The following is a 22,232-nucleotide window of genomic DNA, read 5'->3' on the forward strand; positions in this document are numbered from 1 at the left end:
TAAGAGAATCATGTTGTGTTAAGTTTATATTTTTGCTTCAAATTTAATTTATAAGACAAGATTTATTTCATACAAATTATATAATATCCGTACTTAAGTTTAAGATAATTCGAAGTTTGCAAGATTGAAGACAACTTGAATACTTAAAATTGCAAAAACATAATGGAATGATACTAGTTAAGTATTCATCCGCAGCTTTGTCAGAAGCACAAGGAATCTTTTCTCATATATCTATTTGTCACTAGAGCTGATTCAGGATATGGAATAATGTCGTCAATGTAGACTTTTGTATCATTGAGAACGTGTCTTAACACACATCAATCATGTTCAAGGATGGATGACTTTACTAACGATAAGCAAATAAAAATAATGCTTACCTAACCTCTACAGTCATCACAAGACTATAAAAACAATCCTTATTAATATAATAAATGTGAATGTGAGTATGCTTGTTATCACGCTTTTTGGTGTGGAGATAAGGAGCCTGAGAAGAACATAAAGATAGTTTTTGTTCCGGTAAATTGTACAGATCCCGCGGGTCCACGATAAACGTATTCTTCGTAGACCAGACGTACAGTCAAGCAACTAGTAGTTCATAATTATGTGCTAACTTAAACAAATACGAACATACTTTCGCATTTTATTTAATTGGTAAGGATAGGTAAATCTCTCATAAAATAGCGGTTGCAGGGCAACTCGGCCTATATAAGACAATGTATTGTAAACTCTTTATTGTACATAAAAACACATGAAATTAACAAATTTTAAAATAATTAGATGCAGATGAAAATGAGATGTATGTAAGAGTATATGAATTTCGTTAGGAAACTTTTAGATTTTCCGGGATAAAATGCATATTTCGTTTCAAAGCAATCCTTGACAAACAAAAGTTTCAAGTTATTTTCAGTTTTGTCTGTATCTATCTGTTACATTTTTTATTCTATAATAGTCATCATCATCATTTGCTAGTAAAGCTTTGTTGGCTCCGTACGCTACTCTATGCCATAAACTAGTTTTATGCTAAAGGTGTCTAGACTGCGATAATCAGCTCGTTAGCTTGATCGATATCTCTTATTGATCGATTCTATTCGATTTGTTTATTGTCGATATTATTTGGTTGTGGCGGGAATCGATTATAGGGCTCTCTTTAATTATCAGGCGTGGTGTGGTGACATTTAACTCTGAAGTTGTTTAATGAATGCAGTAAATTTAGTCAGTTGTTTTGTAGCCTGAGTAGACGCTATTAGTTATTTAAAATATATGATGTTTTCGCAATTATAATATACTAACAAATAGAAAACTTGTGAACTTGTATTTATGTAAAAAAGTTACTGATAAACGCATTTTTCAAAATACAATGTTACATTTACATTTCATTTAGAATACACGTACGGAGCTTTTACATTGAGATAAAAGGTTTTATATCGAATGTTTAACTATTCCATCGCATTTTAACAGATTGCAATTTGAAACCGACCTTCAAAATTTCACATTTTTTTTTCAGATTTTGTATCCAATTTAATAGGAAATTCTAGTTTTTGTTGCCGCTTTTATTTATTTATATTTTTGAAAGGAATATATTGAATAAATTGAGCAATCTATATTTTTAGATGAAACAAGTTTTACTTTTCAATCAAATCCTGTTCATCGTTTAAAAGGTTTTGTAAATAATTGGAGGAGCTCTCTTGCGTTTAGCTGACATTGATTTATCTCATCATCATTTAAAATGTTGATAACTACACAGTGTTTTAAAATGAATCCAGTATGTATCAGTTGGATTCAGTTTCAGATGGATGAGTTCGTTTGACTGAAAGCTTTTATTTTATTAGAATTTTTTCAATTGTGGTTCATCATCATCGTCATCATCATCTCAGACGTAGGACGTCCACTCTTGGACATAGGCCTCCCCCATAGACCTCAGTCGCTTCGGTTAACAGCGGCCTGCTTCCACCGTGAACGTTCATCTGTTCTCCGTGCTATACGGTCTACCCATTGCCACTTCAACGAGCTAATTCGCTTGACTATGGCGGCAATTGTGGTTTAGTTTTTTTTTTTTACATTTTTGTTGATGTTTAAAGTGTCGAAAGGATACTTCATCTTAAATTTATAATTTGAATGAATGCCTTTACGGGACTGTTTAGTAATACTAACTAATATTTATTTGTCTTAAGCAAATTGAAACTAACTAACAAAAGAGTCACCCAAGGAACCTTTCTAAGTCCACTCTTATTATGCTCCTTATTAATTAAGTTTTTTTTTGTTTTCAGATGGACCAACACCAAGATGCGGCAATTTGACAACACACATGGTCTCATCTAATCACGGCCCAAATCCCGACCAACCATGATTTGAAACGCGACCTAGAACCCCTAGAAAAGACTATAACGAACAAAAGTAAAAACCTACAAGATATAAAATCGTTATTAGAAGACAGAGGAGGCGATGATGCCAATAAAGAAGTTAAATTCAAAAGGAAGGTGTATAGCAATAATAGTCGTAGTGGGTTAGACAATAATATTAGTGATGGAGTTAGTTCTTGTGGCAATAATGTGTGCGAGAGGTATCGAAGAAGCTGGTGCTTTAGGTTTAAAACAATTGTTTTTGTGGTTTTTGTGATGCTGTCCGTGGAACTGCCGGCCGAAGCGAGAAGTTCAGGTGAGTCACGATCTTTTTTTATGTAATTTTCATGGAAATGCCCTTGAATTTTAATTAAACTGCTACACTAATGATTCACACAGGTGGAGCCTTGGGTAAGAGCGCTATTTGAATCGAAATATTTTTATGAACTCGCCTAGTTTTAAAATCGTCATTGGTTATCTTATTCTACCATTCTTAGCAAGACCACCGAAAATTTTTCATTCATCAGAAACTAGTCATGTCGTCCTATATACGTCCCACTGTAGAGCACACTTCCTCTCTGAATGAGAAGACTTGGACCGTAGTTCCCACGCGTGCTTAGAGCAAACTGGGACCTTTACACACACTGTTGAATTTCTTCGCAGATCTGTGCAGGTTTCCTCACGATGTTTTGTTTTGTTCGTTTGTTATTCGCATGGAAATTTCGAAAAACGCAAAGATATATTTACTCGGGTTTAAACCCACTACCCTCTACTTGAAAGGCCATCAAACACTAGTAACCATAACCACCGAAATTATCTCCAACACTAGTAAAGTTAAAGGAAAAATTAAAGATTTTAGTGACTAATTAACAGATCTAAACCCAAGATAATTCTTCGAAAACACTTCTTAGTCAGAAGCTAACAAACAGTTAGTCACAGTTCAAGTATGAGTTAACCCGAAATCGCACAATGAACGCGAATTAACCGCGAAAGTTTTGAATAGAACCAAAAAGTAGGCTTTATCATTCTTCAATATAACAAAGTTCTATGAGAAATTATCCATCTCTTGAAATAAAGTCTTTTATTGGAAAGACGTTGAGTTGTATTTTGTTTGTCATTTTGTTTTGTTAGACTGACTAATGACAAGTTTTGGTTTTTCTGTTCAATGGCAATACGAAACCTCAAGCGTAAGTTATTGTATGTTTGTAAATGAATGACACATCACATGAAAACATGGACACGTCGGGAACTGTTTAGAATATTGCACGACACATTGATATACTATTTAGGGTTCCGTCTCTGTCCGTCTGTCACAAGGCTCTATCTCCTGAGCCGTAATAGTTAGACACTTGAAGTATTCACAGATTATGTATTACTGTGACCGCTGAAACAACAAAATAATACTAAAAACAGTCCGTGGTCCGGCGAAACGGACGTCTACAAGCGGCCTTAAACTCGTGGTAAATTCAAAGGTATGAGTCCGGGTTTGAACCCACGATCCTCTGCTTGAGAGAGCATAAGTCAAACCACTAGGCTACCACGGCTTCCAATAATGAGAATTTGTATTTAACGTTGTTACCTCTACTGATCATACATCTATATCTTACGGGTGCATATCGATCGCATACTTATTGGAAGTCCGAATGTAATGTTTTCAGAACGATCATTTGTCATAACTCTTTTTTCTCCGAATCCAATAATTGTTCACAATGGTTATAAACCAAACCTAACCTATCCTATAGTTTTCTTTAGGATGACCATTTAAAAAATTCAGAAAACTGTAAGGTTTCAGTGGGAAAAAAAAATGACGAACAGTGATTCGGACAAAAATTACGGTATGACTAGCGAAGAGTATGCAAACTTTGGCGCTCCTACCTTACATATCTTGATATACTAAACATATATACATTCCGTTAAAGCGACACAGTCCAACGTTTTTGCGTTAACACCAAAATAAACAAGGAAAGCAAACATTCTCCGGCATTTTGTCTTTTGTTGGAGTTACTCGGTTCAAATTGTTTGGTTATTATAATGGAAATGATAAATTCTGAGGGGCTCTCTCGAATATTTTGTGTATGCGATCTTCAAGGTTGCGTTCTTTTAATTATGAAAAGTTAGAATTGATCATATTTTTATGTTGTTCATAATTTCATTTTTTTTTTCAAACAGTCATAATATTCCATTAATAGACTATCGTAGATCGAGATATTTGTATGAATAATACGAATGTTCGCTATCGAGTCTTGGGTGTTTAGTATGTATTTAAGTATGTTTATCCGTTGCCTGGTACCTAACCTACCCAAAGCTTTGCTTACTTTAGTACTAGATCAATGAGGGTTTTCACAGAGACGAAATATCGCTAGATGGCGTTAGCATCGTGAGTTCCATTTGACGTTTGCTAGTGATTGGTTAAATAATTAAATGAGCCAATCACAAGCAAACGTCAAACGGACCTCACGATAGCAACGCCATCTAGCGATATTTCGCTGTTAAAACCGTTTATTGGTGTCAAATTTTCCGTGATATTTATTTATTTGCGAAAAAGAAAGGCAAACACCCCTCTTTTTGCGTCGGAGGTTAAAAACTTTAGCGCGAGTAACAGTTTTTAACCTCCGACGCAAAAAGAGGGGTGTTTTAAGTTTGACCGCTATGTGTGTCTGTGGCACCGTAGCTCTTAAACGAGTGGACCGATTTGAATGCGGTTTTTTTTAAATTTTAAAACAGGTTTTCTAGCGATGGTTCTTAGACATGTTTGTTTGTAGTGACATAATCGGGGGTTTTTAAGCATCAATTGCCGTAATAAAAGCAGTAAATATGAGTAATCGTAATCATAAAACTATTTCAAGCTTTCTCGAAACTTCCTCATTTACAGTTTTGCTCAACCCTAATTTGGAACAAAAGCGCAAGTTAGCAAACCAACGCGAAACGAGCCACGTTCTACATTATCTATGATTCACTACGATTATTAAAAAATTAAGAGACTTAGAGCTTTCTGAATGGCCTTCGCTGTCGAAATGTGTTGTAGCGTCTATTAGTGCGAATTATAGTTGTTAGGCGTATTAGCTACCTAGTGTTCAGTTAGGTCAGATCTTGTGTACCAGTGGCATGACAATGAGTATAGTCAATTTCGAAAGTAACCGATCGCTTTGTGACTTAACTTAAGTCACATAAAATAAGATTACTAAAGCGTTGATGTGAGACGTAAGTCTTGTCTTCTATGCCTATTGATTAACGAGGGTGAATCACTGAAAGATATCGATTTAATCATTGGACGTAGTTAGAAACTTAAAAGTTCAAAAACAATTTCAATTGTCATGCCGTGCCGTATTTATTATTTAAAAGAGAATCTATTATATTTATCACGCAACAAAAAACAACAAACGCTTGGTCCTGTAAATTCATTCCACTTCCACGTATCGCAGCTTAGCTCGCAATCCATAACAATGGGATACAGCCATTAAAAGATTACAAAGTCAGTGCCACAATACAAAATGAAGATAATTTACAAGCTCGTACTAAGCGCAAACCAGAATAGAATCCCTTTGATATCGGAGAAATTCATCCAATCGATCCACTCGCAAATCCGAGCTACAAAAAAGAAATTGGATTACCAACTGCGTAAAAATTGTTATTTTTCTTAATTGCTCACCATCCAATGGGATTAATCGCAGAAAGTAAGCGATCCGAGAATAAAAACGTGCAAAATATCCTCAGGTAAACCGAGTGGTCCAATCATACCATAATCCATTAAGATTTTGCCTCGCTCCGTCGAACACACTTCCAAAGTCCCGCGAGGTAAATATTTCAACCCCCCCTCTGTATAATGTATTCCCCCTCAGACCTCATCTTTCCGTCCCTATTTTGCATGAAGGGGGAATTTAAATTGTGTAATCTAACTTTCAATTCATTCATACATTCAACGCCATCTCTGGGTGATAAATTGAAACTGGGATGGATTCTTACAGTCATTTAGCTTTTGGACGGGACGCGGGGCGGTCGCGATTCGTATGGAAATATTATGTCTGTCATGTTTTCTGCTTTTAAGTGGTTTAGCATACATTTGGTGCGCTGGCATCCGGCGTTCAAGTGAATTTAGGTAGTTTGTTGCTACTGTTAGTGTTGATCTTGGAAACTGAATTCACCATAATCTTCTGCGAGACTGTATTCTGTTTAACAACTTATTGTGCCATATTTTTTCAAACACGATTTTGTGGCGTACTTTACTTACTACTCAAAGGTTGAAAATGTAAATGACGTTGTGTAAAGCGTCATTATTTGGATAAATGATAGTGTTAACTACCACCGACGACCGGCTTTTCTTTAGCCGAGGTTTGATCCCCGATCGGGGTAGATATATTTGTATGAATAATACGAATGTTTGTTCTCAAGTCTTGGGTGTTTATATGTTTTTCCACTGCCTAGTACTCATAACACAAGCTTTGCTTAAATTGGGACTAAGTTAATTGGTGTCAAGTGGTCTGTGATAATTTAGTTATTTAACTTAGAAATACACATCAATGTGAGTTCATTGCGATTTCTTCTTTACAATATTTATCTAAGAGACTCAAACTTCCGCACTGCATGATAAAATTTCCGCAAACCTAAAAACCATCTGCCATATTAAGTCACTCGTTTTTTTCTGGATCCTTTGTCTTCATTTGGAGAGCTATCCCTCTTGTTTACGCTATCAAATGGCGTGGTGGAGCGATGTAACAGAGATTTCATTTCGCAAATGTTTGGTTAATTAAATCATGTGTCAATGGCTGCAAAACTGAACTTTGGGGATATGTGCCCCAGATGGAAATAAAATCGGCCAAGCGAGAGTTCCGTACAAAATTGTAGGTATACTTGGTTTGGATAGGTATTTAACCAAATGTAAACAAACTTCAGCTGCCAGATTTGGTACATTCAAGGATTTTAAACATTTTACTTATCCATCATTTTAATACAAACTAGACTAGTGTATTTCAATACAGAAATGGAAATGTTTAGATAGTTTAATTTTTTTAAAAATTTATTTATATATTCAAATTACAACTTAGGTACTACACATTAAATATTCTCGCCAAACTGCTACGTTTGATGGCGAGACGCGCTTAGTTTTCATTTTATCCTATCAAACTTATCCTATAATATAAACTAGGTAGGTAGGTACTTAAAAGATTCGCAATGGCAGGTATTTACATAAAAGGTATACATTCAAGGCAAGTCTAGAAGATATTCTTTGAGTCTGATCATTAACATAGATTTACTTAGTTTAGGACTTTGTCTTAATAAGCTAATTTCATTAAATATTTTTGGTACCAGGTACTGTGAACATCTTTTACCACAATAGTTTTTCATTTTTGGCTGTACGAGCTTTTTCTCTCTTACACTTCTTGTGTTATATTTGTTACTAATTAATAATTTGTACATATCACTGTAATAATGCTCTAATCCTAAAAGGTATGTGACTTTTTTATCTATGGGGGACCTACTTTATGGGGGAATTTCAATATTTAAGACACCATTTGACGTTGTTTTGTTTACTCGTACCTACATATTGTCAAATATCTATCCAAGCCAAGTATAAGTATCTGTATAATCTGACTATTCTTATATTGTAATTGTAATGATATTGTATAGTAATCGTATTTATAGCAGCGGTATAGGTAAATAATACTTTGATACATTTTAAAGATCTGTTAATTCTTTGTTCCTGTCATTTATTACTTATTCATATTCATAAGATAAACTTAAACAGGAACCTAGTGTTCATGTCATTGCTTAATTCGACACAAGCTTTACTATTTTGACACTAGGTCAATTAGTGTGAAATGTCTTAGATATATTTATACCTATATTTTTTGGACAGTATTTTTTACTGTACGTAATTTTGACCTATCTTTTGTAAATTTTCTTCGGTCAACTAAGTTAGACAGGTAGAGATCCCTCATTAGCGATAAGTTTGCCTTTATACTTTTTCTGTTTATCTGTACTTTTTTTTTAAATTTATGTGCATAGAGTTTTATACAAACATACATACTTAAGTAAACCTTAATACAATACGGTTCACGCTTAACCGTTTTTTAAATGGAATACATATTTCAACGGTAAGTGGAAAGGAGAGTGTTTTTTATTGTTGCGGGCACTGATTTACCGCCTTTCAGTCCAGTTGTTTACCCAGGTACGATATATATGTTAATAGTATATGACTGGCTTAAGTGTGACATAAGTGTTCTAACTGCCACACTCAGATCCAACTATTAACTGATATGGATCCTAAACTCATTTAATTTTTTTAAATTTTAATTTTCTATTTTTCTGCTGAATCTACGAGTATTTATTGTTCACCTTGTATTTTTTAACCGACGAAAAAAAACGGAGGAGGTTCTCAGGTCGACGCGTACCTACTTATATATTTTTTTATGTATGACCACGCATAACTTTTTACAGAGTAGACCGATTTTCATTATTCTTTTTTTATTGGATAGAGTATACCTTGAAGTTGGTAAATGGTGGGTGGGAAAAAAGTATAAAATAAAAACTTTTTACTTTTTTTTTTGCGGTGGATGCGGAAAGCACAAGACCGGCCTGAGTGGAGAGCCTTGGGGGAGGCCTATGTCCAGCAGTGGACGTCTTTCGGCTGACATGATTATGATGATGATGATGATGAAAAACTTTTTAACCGCCGAAAAAATAGAAAAGCAAAAAATAATAAACATTTTTCTCCTATTCAATCTTAGTCTAGCTAGGTACTATTTAAAGTCGGTGCCTCAGCACGAGGCATCAGGAGTGATAGAAGCCCATCAGGTAGACGACTGTAGGTGGATGATGGCGGTTTCATTTTTTTGTTAAAAAGTTTTTATTTCTTTATGTACCTGTTTTCTGTAGTATACCTCTATAGTCAACGGCCATTATGAAGTAAATCCTGACACATTGCAAAACTACTTATGAAGTTTCTGTATATTAACAATATGAACCATAGACAAAAATGCAATGCAAAAAATTACTTTTTGCGTGCGACAGAGTAGTAAGTATAGCATTTTTTTTTTCAATGGTTGACATTAACAATAATCAGGAACTTGAAAGTTGTGTAATGTGTCAGGATTGACTTCTTAGCGGCCGGACACTATAGTATTGTAAAAGTCTTTAATTAAAATTAAAAGACATTAAGGGGCTGTTTCACCATCCATTGATTCACCATGCCGTCTCCGTCTACTCGAACAAAACAAATAGAGACGGCATCACACCTAACCGCCAGTTAATACTAATCAATGGATGGTGAAACAGGCCCTAAATTAAGAAATAACAAGATAATAAAATGTACTGTGGACGAAACTGAATGACGTACCTTTGTGTTACTAATGCCATGTTGACATCCTATACAACCGCCAAAAAGTCATAGCGAAAATCATTATGAAAAGGTTCCACCCTGGGACGCTTTTCAGTTTCCTCGACTGTACAAAGGCGAACTTATTCCTCAGCATCTAATGAACCTGCGTGACATTTAGCCCGGTAAACCTCAATGATCGCAGAAACCTGATAGACGTTACCAAATAAACAATCGAAAGCGTGGAAAAAACTTAAAAGACGCTTTATATTCAACCGTAGCTCGCACTTCATTTTCCCAGTCTCCAAAGCTAAAAATGTAAGGTATAAATTAAGGCACAAAGACCTTTGAACATATTTTATGCAGCTTTAAAAAAACTACAATAGTCTTTACTCGGACAGTGAAATAAAAAGCCTTTTTAAAGGAAATTGCAATCACTGCTAACGAACATAGGGGGGAACGTTCATCTATCATCATCAAATGTAATTAAGACCCTATGTTGGATGCTGAAGGTGTATTTTTAACGGGGTCGTTAGATACTAAAGGGCAAAGGTGTCTGATAATTTTGATAATGGAAACGTTTGAAATTAGAACAGTTGTAATTTGGAAAAGGTCAAGGTTTAAGGAAGATTGCAGTTTTAACAGTACAATATGGAAGATAGAGATAATAGTGGGTAATAATAAATAGAAGTAAATAACTAGCCGCTATCCGCGACTCCTTCCGCGTAGAATTCGTTTATCGCTATCCCGCGGGAACTATGCAATTTTCCGGGATAAAAACTATCTTATCTTTATACTTATCTGTATACCATCTGTATATCACTACACTGTATATCACTACTTATCTGTATATCATTTAAATCGGTTCAATGGTTTAGCCGTGATGAAGTAACAAGCAAACAAACAGACTTACAAACTTTCGCATTTATAATATTGGAGAGATAATCACAAGGCACTTGACACCAATTTACCTGATCTCAAAGTAAACAAAGCTTTGTGTTATGAAAGCAACTGATAAACATACTTTTTTCTTTTATATAAAACTGACCCGTAATTGACCCGGGCCCTATCTCATCGAGTGCAGATGAAACCAAGTAGTAACAGCCTATTCACTCTAGCCGCTTAGAGCCCTAGATTGTATAAATAAATACATTATTTTAATTCATATTAAACATCCAAGACTCCCAAACAAACATTCGTTTTTTTATAAAATATCTCTCCCGACCTGCGATCGAACCCGAGACCTTAAGCTTCGTAGTCAGGAGCTCTAACCATTGGGCTATCCGGTCATCAAACAATCAAAATAGGTAGATAGAACTGAGAAAGATAGCGAAAGAATAAAATCTTATTTTACTCAGTTGGATACAGTTCGCTCTATTGTGCATGTACACGTCTTTTGACTTAGTACTAGTTAGTACCTAAAATAGAGATTTAGGCCGCCAATTTCCATCTGGCCATCCTGTTTCAACTCCATTTTTAGGTATTCAGTATGCAAACAATTGCATGTCGCTTTTAGCTCATAGTGCAGTGCAGATGTCATATTTTGTGCAGTTTCTTTTATAGAGGAATGAATGACCTGTTAAAAACTTACATAGTACGGGAAGTAGGTCTTCAGAATTTTGAATTGAATTCAATAAAGCTCCTAGCGGTTGCCCGCGACTTCCTTTGCGTAGAATTTGTTCATCACTCAATCAAATCACCCACTGCTGGGTCAAGGCCTCTTCATTTTCACGCCATTTTTCCCGGTCCTAAATAATTAGATGATTTTCGTAACGGATGCTAGCTTTAGCAACTTTTTCTAAAGCACTTATCGTTGCAATCTCTCCATCCGGCTGGCCAACCTAGTTTTTTTTAAATGAAAACACATGTTCAATATGTACGCCTGTGCCTATTCTTTATATTCTGGGTTTTTTGTTCGCTTTGTTTCATCGCATTTGTATGACAATGGATCGACAATGCATTTTTATAGGTCAGGGCTTGGGCAGAAAATATTGTGGAATATGAGCGCTTGCATATTTGGAGTATTACGTAGATGACATTGTTATGTTTTTGAATGAATCGGTAGACTTTTTTTATATGATGAATTATGCAAGCATGGCCTGTGATCAATAAATTTCCATCTCCGTTCTTGTTAACTGATATTTTCATGTGTTTTTTTATGTATAATAAAGAGTTTTACAATACAATATAATACTCAATATAATATTCAATATAATAGGGTGACTAATAAAAGTGACCAAGTGCGGGTAGTTCGTGATACGAGTGCCGGCACTATTAGTGATCAAGTGCGGGTAGTTCGAAGAACTCGCGCTGCTAGGCAGACATGACACCCCACACTTCAGTCTACCCGTGACCACGGCAACTGTAACGTTGCCGAAACGTCGAGGTAAATATTACTTGTGTAATAATAGCGTGATAAGTCCCGTTTGTGGTTTTTTGACTATAATATAATACTCTTTACAGAGTCTTTTGACAGAGTGGTCGTTATCGTAAAAGATCAGTAACGAGCCCTTATGAATTGCGTTCAAAAACACGCATAAACATGGCAAGTACTCTGTTGGGCTACAATGGCACTGGGTGGAAATGTCTATCACATGCATTCAAAGAGGTGCGCTCACATAGCAACGACAAGGCAGACCGAGAAGATTGGTCGATATACTTCACATTGAGCTGAAAGGGTAGTTTTGGTTTTCTTTTTTTTTTTCAATGGCAGACTTATGCCCATGCAGCATTGACGCTGATACTACTGATTTTATGAATAATTGCTATAGTTGTCATTTGGTTTCAAAGCAATCACTTGCTAGTCTTACAGTATCAAGTCAACTAATACCGTCATTCGTTTGCTAGTATCGTAAGTAGTTTGTCATACATTAAGGTGCAGGTGGTAGGACCTTGTGCAAGGTCCGCCCGGATTGCTACCACCATCTTGCTCGCTAATCCTGCCGTGAAGCAGCAGTGCTTGCACTGTTGTGTTTCGGTGTGGAGAGTAAGACAGCCGGTGAAATCACTGGCACTTGAGGTATCCCATCTTAGGCCTCTAGGTTGGCAACGCATCTGTAATACCCCTGGTGTTGCAGGTGCTTATGGGCGGTGGTGATCTCTTACCATCAGGAGACCCACTTGCTCGTTTGCCATCCACTCGAATAAAAAAAAAATACATTAAGGGGTCCTGAAAACTAAAATAAATCGAGGATTATCACGAAAGGCCCTTATAAAAACTATGATAGAGTTCCAGCAGCTTATCTCCCCGCTGCTTATTATCCTATGCTGCCTTATTTGACAGGCTGTAAAGTAAAGACCCATAGTCCTAAGCTAAGTGAAGGGAATGCAAAAAACAAAAGCATGCTTTTCCTTTTCCTACCGTAATCATTCTACCATCCAGCTCTAATAAATCTCAATTTATATAAACAAAAACCAGCCTTTGAATTGCGAGAAAAACTAGAAGCAGCAATTTCAAAGCTTTAGCTATAAAGGGATACTAAAAAGACTAACTTTAAGGAGATATAATTTAAAAGATGACAGTCTACACGCTTCTGAGATTATAATTGAAAAAAAAAACTACCGATAATCACCTGCCGTTTTAACATTTTGAAATAAACTCTAAAGTCTTTCGACGAAGGTTGGAATTTCTGGGATATTTATAAAAGTTATTGGATATAAAACTGTATGATGTGCAAGACAATAGAATAGAGTCTCAACAGATAATGGCAGCGAGATTAAAGGGAGACAAAAGGCTTTGACGACATTTCTCGTATTAACTGCCCATTATGGAGTTTAATTTGAAAAGGAATATATTCTTATTTGTTTATTTAATACCGTTTGTGGTGTGATGGCGGGCAGTCGTTTTAAATGGCCAAGATTATACATGAAGTGGCACGTTAGGCCCTGTTCACATTATTCCAGTAAATCGTTCCAGTAGCATGACACTGCGGTGCTCGATCGATCTTGTGTAACTCGTTTGGATTGTGACCCCGCAATGTATCGCTACTGGAACAGTTTTACTGCAATAATGTGAACAGGGCGTTAGCGTTAATACATCGCCCACCTCTGCAGCCTAATTCCACATTGGTGAGCACAACTATCCTCTCTGAATGAGAAGTTTTGGGGTGTAGGTCCCAGGGTATCAGCGCGCATTGGTTTGGCACACACCATTGAACTGCTCTATCTCTACCTTTATAGAATCGGAAACGGATCGAATGGTATGGTAGGGAATCTGATGACAAAATTATCTCTGGAGCGCTTACGAGATGCCTCGATGGTACCAAAAGTGAAATGTAATGCTGGATGATTATAAAAAATCAAGAAGTGGAGTTAGATTTAATACATCCCCACCTCTGCGCAGGTCTAAACCACACTGGTGAGGCACAACTTTCCTTGTGAAATGAGGTTTTGGGCTTGGAACCCGGCTATCAGCGCTTATGGTTTTACAGACGCTGAATGCTTTATCCATCTATCTATACGATCGAACTTTATTCGAATCTATAATCAGAATTCGTAAACCGGCGTCCAGCCATTTCGATTTATTGGTGGCAAATTTGGAATGTGTGCCCCACATGAATATTTAAAACTCAAGAAGTGCGAGCCCAGATTTGAATCCACGATCCTCTGCTTGAGGGCCATAGGTCATTAAACTACAACATGAAATGAAATTCAGCATAAAAATTATGTTATTTCGGCCTCAGCTTATTGAACAAAGTGCAAAATTCAAACTTCGTATCTTGCCGTCCCGCGGACGCTAATATTATTTAATCGAGAGTGAGAGGGACGATACGATACGAACTTCGATATTCGAATTTCATAGTAGCCCCCCAGAACGGTGCGTCCCGTTTCGTCCGACCATTTCGTGCATCGTGTTTATTGCTATTGCCCCACAGGGACGGGTCAGTTGCTGCTCGCTTTTTGTTTTTTAATGGCTTTCACACTTCTGCGGAATGCTGGAAGGATTTTTATCTAGTGAAACGGGGTTTAGATACAGCGTTTTAGTTTTTAGTGCATCTATAGTCTGTTCAATATAGGAATGGACAGAAGGAAAATAGGTTCTTTATAATGCATGCTTTGGGAAGTCATTTAATTAATTGCATTTTTTTGTATACGGTCTAAACTTAATTATGTAATCAAAATATCGAAGACGTCAATATTACTTTCAATTATTCGTTAACTAACTGTTGCCTGCGACTTCGTTCACGTAGAATCCGTTTATTGCTATGCCGCGGGAAGTATGCAATTTTCCGGGATAAAAACTATTTTGTGTCCTTCCCGGGACTTGCACTATCTGTGTACCGAATTTCACTTAAATCGGTTTAGCGGTTAAGACGTGAAGTGGTAGTAACAAACAAACATACAGACTTACAAACTTTCGCAATTATAATTAATATTAGCGAGACTGACTTTGTTATTTTTCATACCATAATTTACAAACAATAAAAAAAACTTTTCCTATTTTTTTCAAAACAGAAACGTCGTCCTGTAAAATACCTAAAGAGGCAGAGGTAAAGAACATTCGGCAAGAAACGGAACGTTTATAATATTGTTAACTCAAGAAATATTCTCTACATTATTTATAGTTTTTAATCGCCAGTTTGGACCAAAATGTGATGACCTTTTCATATACGAATTGTTAACTTTTCACAACTAAAGCACTGCATCAAATTTGATGAAATTTGGAATTGAAAAAAGCTTGAGCTTCATAGCAGAAACTACGAGTAGAATACCGAGAATGAGATCGGATGAGTCCACTAAACACTTTTTTTTAAAATTATGTATAAATATAAATCGAATTAATATTATGTAGCAAATTACGTATAAATTTGTGTTATTTTGTAAGTACATTACGTATTTATTAATCTACTTACAAAGTAAACAAAATTACGAATTCATCTTATTACTTCTTTTAGTCATCATCATTAATTACGACTTCACAAAAAATGTTTAGAACCCTGTTTGCATGTCATAAGACAATAATGCCCATAGACGTTTATATCAACTTGAAAATTCGACTTTAGTGACATCTTCATTGGATAGGAACTTGTTTAAAAATTGATAGACCACTTATTTGGCTGATGGTACCACGTCACTCCCAACTAACCCATGCGAAAACATTAATCGCTTCCATACGCCAATGGTGACTGTGGTGTTGGGGTACTTATCTATGGTGTGATAGTTGCGACAGATAGCCAAGACCTCGTGCGGCTTAATTGTGCATTTAGTATACAAAAACTTTAAGGAAATTACGGACTTATCATTCTCATCGAATCATCATCTTCATATTGGCTTAGGACGACTTAGCCCTCCCCCATACGGATCTAAGACAATGTAATAAAGTAAAATTTCTTTTGTTTCTTTATTGGTTTACATCACGGCGGTTTGAATTTATATTTTGGGCCTTGGAAAGTTAAACATTTTAGATTTCGCTAAGCAAACAATCTGCTAATAAAAACAAATCGTATCCCTAGGAACCAGTTATACCTGCTCTTCATTCTAAACCCGACCTGATTATCCAACAAGACGAATATTATCTGATCCTTTAATCGTCGCCGAAATTAAGTAATGAATCAAAACGTTAAGGTTTAATTTATTCGCGTCATTTTACATTTTATCTAAAGCTTGTATTAAATTTAACACACAAGGGAAATTTAGCGCGACGTTAATTTTAACAAACAACTAACACTGTCTAATTGTTTTCTATGAAAGCTAATGCCAAGTTTTGTTATTAAATGGTTCAAGTACACTGACGAGCAAAGTAATTGAGCACTTTTTTCCATTTGTCACATCAAAATGCAAAGCAAAATACATCAAAATATTCAAGGGTCTTGGCACCGGGGACCGAAGAGTTTGCAGTTTCAGTTTAAATACTCTCCTCGTCGAACAGAGCAGCGCAAGCACTGCTGCTTGGCGGCAGGAACAATGGTATCATGCTGTAAACTAGTCCTTCCTTCTTTCTGTAAAAAAGTTTGCCTGGTAGAGATCGCTCTTAAACGCTCTTTAGGCCTATGTATCGCTTACTGGTGTACACTAAAGAGTCATCATTGTATTGTATTGTATTGTATCATTTTATTTTGCCAATTTTTTTTACAAGTGATTCGTTTCTCAACTGTTTCATTTGCCCAAATACATTTTATTTTGAAACTGTGAACTATTCAGGATTTATTTCAAGATCGTTTGTGTTGATTCATAGGGTTCCAAATCTACATAGGTTAGATTAGTTGTATAAAAACTCTGAGATATTTCAGAATATAATGCATTTAGCCAAATGAAACATTTATTAATTGAACCAGTTGTAAAAAATGTTTTGGTTACACATTCGTGAACCACAAAACCTTGTGTGCAAATTCCAACTCGCACTTGACCAATACTTCCAATCACCATCTAAATGAAGGACCTCCATAGTTGGACATACGCCTCCCCCATAGACCTCCAGTTGCTTTTTAATGTCCAGAATAATCATGTCACAACAATTGCTTAACCTGATCTATTCAAACTTGGGTCATAAAATAAAACCCTGTACAATCAATGCGACCCTCAGACCACATTTTATCGAACCGAAACGATCGGGCCGATACGGGAATGACCCTCGAGGGACTTCAGCGGAATGAGCCATCATCAGGACAGGGTTATGGGAAGTGAACCTAATCCTCAAAGCAATTAAGGCCGGTTTTGATTGGCTGCGGATAATCCAATTATTTTTTTCTTATGCGTTTCGGAAGGTGGGTTTTGTATACGAGAAAACTGAATGATATCTGGATTTTATTTGTATTTGGTATATATTTGCAACAAATGAAGCTCTAGATAAATAAAAACGAAAAAAAAGAGCATTAATTCTAGTGATTTTCGAAATTTCTCTCATCACATGTACGAGGTTGTTTTTAAACAGCGTTAAAAATGCGTTTTTTGCAAAAAAAAAAACGTTTTTTTATGCTTTGTGTCGTTTTTGTACTCAAGCAGCGGCTATGCTGGGCACAGTAGGTCTCTGAGTAAGCTTTAGCTGTAATTCACGTACTCCATTGTATTGCTATGACCATCTTAAACAATAAGCTTTCACCGCTAGACACGAACCTGCTATTGCAGTGTGAGAGAAAATAAAAACTAATTCAAAATATCAAAAAAGCCGAATAAACACCAATAGTTGCCATCTTGAATTTTATGTCATCTATTGGGCATCAACATGTCAAACACTGGGACAACCCGTAATGGCACTTCAAAAACAAACCTCTTGACCTGACCACCCTTCTCGAAAGTCAAAGATTGGACATTAATCATTATTAATTAAGCATTTATTTATTTACGCCGTGCATTAAAGTGCGGCAATTTGTTTTGTGCCGCGTCACAGCGCCTGCGAGTTCCCACGGAGTTATTATGATCCGGCTGTTTTGGGTCGAGTTCAGAGTAGACTGAAGAAGTGATGGCTAATCGATTGCTTATTGATCGTTATTTTCTTAAACTAAAAAAGAGTAGCAGTAGATCGGCAATTAAAAATAAAGAGTCAATTAAAAAAAAACTGCCTTAAAACAAAACTAAATAAAGACTAGTGGACTAGAATCTGTTAAGTAACTTAAGGCTCAATTTTTTTTCTCAGTACTACCTAATGGGTCTCGACTGTTGAACTTTAAGTTACTTTAGGGAGTCCAAGACTACTACACTTATTTTCTTCGTTTTAGTTTTTTAAGGCAGTCGGGTTTTTCATTTTTTTTTTTATTCTGAGACGTGGTACTTCACTATATGCCTTATAAATAGGCTCAGAGTTGCTCAGCGAGTTATGAAGAGAGCTATGCTTGGGGTGTTTTCTACAAGATCGAATCAGAAATGAGCAGATATGCAGAAGAACGAAGGTCACCGATATAGTTAAACGAATTAACTCGTTGAAGTGGCAATGGGCAGGCCAATATAGCACAGAGAACAGATGGCCGTTGGGGCTGAAACGTTTTCGAATGGAGACCGTGGGTCGAGAAGCGCAGCGTAGGACGTCCACCAACGAGATGGATGGATAACCTGGCTAAATTGGATGATGATGGTCACTTTACGTAAGAATGAAATTTCTAGGTTCATAGAATTAACCTTTTCGCCGCCACGTCAAATACAAAAGACATCATCCATACGCCAGGCTTCCATATTGCAATGCTTAAAATTGAACCTTAACACAATTGCACGAAAGTTACTTTTGCATTGAAGTAATGGACGTATATATATATAGGTGTATATGGAGTCGTTGGCGTCGAAAAGGTTAAAATATACAACCTTTCAGACTATGGAAACCGTGGTGGGTATCGAAATCTAAACCTCTACGGAACACTCAGAGCGCGAATCCGACTCACTCTAGCCGGGTTTTTTGAAGTCTCTGTTTAATATCACTACTCTACATCATAAAGGTAGAGCGTAGAACGCGTTGGTACGAATGTAATGGACTCTCGAAAGCGCCTAAACTTTACGCCTTTATAAGCTCTATTACAGCTTTCAAGAAAGCTCGCCCAAAGGTTAATTTGTGCCAACGAACTATGACTATTATAAAGCATTATAAGCTAGCTAGAATTCTTTAAAGAAACTAAAACTTGCCTTGTAATACCTAGAATGCTGTATTATTGTGAAGCCCTTCACTTAGGTGTAACATTTTAGTGAAAGTGATACGCATTTTTCAGTACTGTTCAATTTACTGTTTAGGATATATTTATTTATTTTAAATAAAAACTTTTGTTGATGAATTGAATTTTTGTTGTCTGTATCTGAATTGTCATCCAACCTATGTATTTAAGTCATAATGTATGCTAAACTTACCACTAATCAAACCATTGGAAGTGGATCTAATTAGACTTGAAAGATTTGAACTTGACAAACATACAAACAAACATTGCAAGTTGAATAAAAACTTTAAAAAACGATAAGGCTTGTCACATTGAAATTTAATGCTTAAAAATATTGTACATGTTTAATTGAATCTTATATCATTAGTACCCGCGATGGTTTTAATTACAGGAAAAATGAACCAGTTTCGAGGTTTATTAAAGTTAGTTCAAATCTCTCAGTATGATATTTGATGGAAATTTACATTACAATCAAAACGCAAGTCCCCACGCAGTACACTTGATCAATGTAATGCTAATTGCACGATTTTGTTTGTTTGTTTGTGTTATACTCTTTATTTTACAAAAAGGAAATGCAAAAAGGTTGCAAAAAAATATAGTGTTAAGTACAAAGTATTTCAAGGGTTACATTTTAAGTACTTTAACGCAATTGCTAAGCAATTTATGCTCCTCGTAATGCATTTGGTAAAACGGGTGGTGAAGCACCAGGACTCCTCAATAATGAACGTCTCTGCATCAGAAAAAGCAATCTTTCGTAAAAGGTGACGAGCAGTTGATATTAATCTATTGTAACTTAGATTATTTACAATAAAAAGCGTAAAAAAAATATATAACAAAAAATTGAACCGACTACAAAAAACATGAAAATAATTTTGTACCAGTCTGATGTCGGTCGGTGCCTCAGCACGAGCCAGCAGGAGTGATAGAAGCCCAACATAATAGTGCGTAGGTGAGGTAGATGACTATAATCGTAGGTCTACTCCTGCTGGCTCGTGCTGAGGCACCGTATTTTTTCTTATCCTTTTTCTTGCAAATCTAAACTGAGCTACATAGAATAAACCTCTGACACGATCCCAATATAACTGCTTCATCTTAAAGAACCGGATACTAATCATAATTATAATAATTAATCCAGAAAAAGCGATTAAAACCCATGACCAATTATCCACACTACATTACCCACGAAATTTTACACATCTTACTTTCTCAAATTACACACTCCCTAAATAAAACGCGGGATTTTAATATAATTAAAACACAATATAAACTCTTAATTTCGACTTTACAAGGACCCGCGTAATTGTTTATTAAAACTTAATTATATGACAACTAATTACCCTTGGAGCGTGTACCTTACGTAATATTTGACGGTATTAGGCGTACGCGTTAATGATATACGCTCTTGTTAAATATTTTTATGGCCTCATAATTTTATGTTGCTCTGGTCTTTTTTTTAATATTCCCTATTTTAAAGAAGGTTTATAATTGATGTTACATGTAAAACTTTGCTTTCCTTTTATGTAATGCACACTAGTAATAGTTTTGTACTTAGTAGAGATGTAGAAAAAACTTATTTAGTAGATTACATACATCAAAAGTAGGTAGGTATCTAGGGCCTACGAGTGTGCAAATTTTGAGTTAGTTGCTTTTTAATCATTTTTCAGTTACAGTTCAAATTAAAAAAGTCACGAAATATGACCAAACAAAACTATACTTAACTATAAAACAGGGCTTTCACTTTTGGTAAAACGTGACCAACCCCCTTTCTTAAAAATGTGGTATAGCTCCCTAACTACGACATTTTTAAAGAAAGAAAGAAAGGTTTATTTTGGCTCCATAAGTACCACCTAAAAACTAAGACTAAAACTAGCACTAAAACTATGTTACTTGGTGACACGGCAGGATACCAAAAAGGTGGTGGTGGTGGTGGTGGTTTAAATGGTGGTACAGACCACCCGTACCGAAGGAATTAATAGAGTCTTAAGCCCGCGTCATAATGTAACTCATTAGTGGGAGATTTAATTTATGACCAGGACAGTATCCGACGGCGACGAGCGAGATTGTGTGGATGCGGCATTTTTATTGATTTTTTAAATGCAATTTTGATTTAATAATTGTTTAAAAGATTGTAATGAGATTGCTTTTTATTTATATACCGTACCGTTTTGTATCATAATTACTTTACGGTGTTTAAAGTAAAAATGTATTTTAATACGGTTTGGGTTTTATTATGCAGAGCAGACTTTTGGTTCTGGAAATTATTTTCAATACCAAAATTTTGTTTTAAAATTATCTATTTGCTTACCAGGTTTTGCCCTCAGTTTCGTTTGCATTGAAAACCGTAGCACATAAACGGCCTTATACACGTAGTCTTATAGCTGTGTTAAACTCTGATTGTCGTCTTTTTTCACCTTGTAACTTTTTGTGAATAGTTAACTTTTGTTACGTAAAAATTTAAAAAAGGATGTGTCGTCCTTCACAAAAAATGTCCATCAAACACAAAAGCCAACGCACTTTTTTATAAGCCCATTATAAAATACCGTGTCTACTCTCACTTAACGTTCCTACACCGCGCTTAAGCACACATATTTCATATTGAGCGATCAATCTTGCGCCCACGCCGAGATTTACGCGGCTTTTTTCATTTTTATTCAAATTTTAATGTTCAATGTGATGAGTTTATTTTAGCGGTTTTTTTGTGTGCTTTTGCTGTTTTTACTTCTCTTATATGCAATTAGAAAAAATAAACGCGGATTAGAAGTTATCAACTAGTTTTAATACACATTAAGCTGGTTTAATTCGCAAAAAAAATGTAGAAATTGATCGTTATTAGTAAATAAGATTAATTCTCGGACTTGTATTTATTTATCTACTACCTTTTGCCCACGGGTTCGGCCGCATGGAATTCGATTATCGCGCGCTGTTTCCTCGGGAACTGTGCATTTTTCCGGGATAAAAATGGCCCTATGGCGCCTATGGGGCCTATGTCACTCTCTGGCCCATAAACTA

The 22,232-nt window shown here is 35.8% G+C and overlaps 1 protein-coding gene across 7 annotated transcripts in view; it reads left to right on the forward strand.

Moving 5' to 3' along the window:
• The first annotated feature begins 2,356 nt into the window (after window positions 1-2,356).
• Cirl (Calcium-independent receptor for alpha-latrotoxin) overlaps window positions 2,357-22,232 on the forward strand; it is a 157,230-nt gene continuing 137,354 nt past the window's right edge. For 4 of the 7 annotated variants that reach the window (XM_074102763.1, XM_074102762.1, XM_074102761.1 and 1 more), the window contains exon 1: window positions 2,525-2,655. In XM_074102763.1, the coding sequence (XP_073958864.1) occupies window positions 2,616-2,655 (40 nt within the window). In that variant the 5' untranslated portion in view covers window positions 2,525-2,615. Of the gene's footprint in view, window positions 2,656-22,232 lie in introns of all 7 variants that reach the window. The other 3 variants (XM_074102764.1, XM_074102765.1, XM_074102767.1) reach the window with 1 other exon arrangement.

Source organism: Choristoneura fumiferana, chromosome 19 (assembly GCF_025370935.1).
Source record: "Choristoneura fumiferana chromosome 19, NRCan_CFum_1, whole genome shotgun sequence".
In the NCBI taxonomy this organism is placed as follows: domain Eukaryota; kingdom Metazoa; phylum Arthropoda; class Insecta; order Lepidoptera; family Tortricidae; genus Choristoneura; species Choristoneura fumiferana.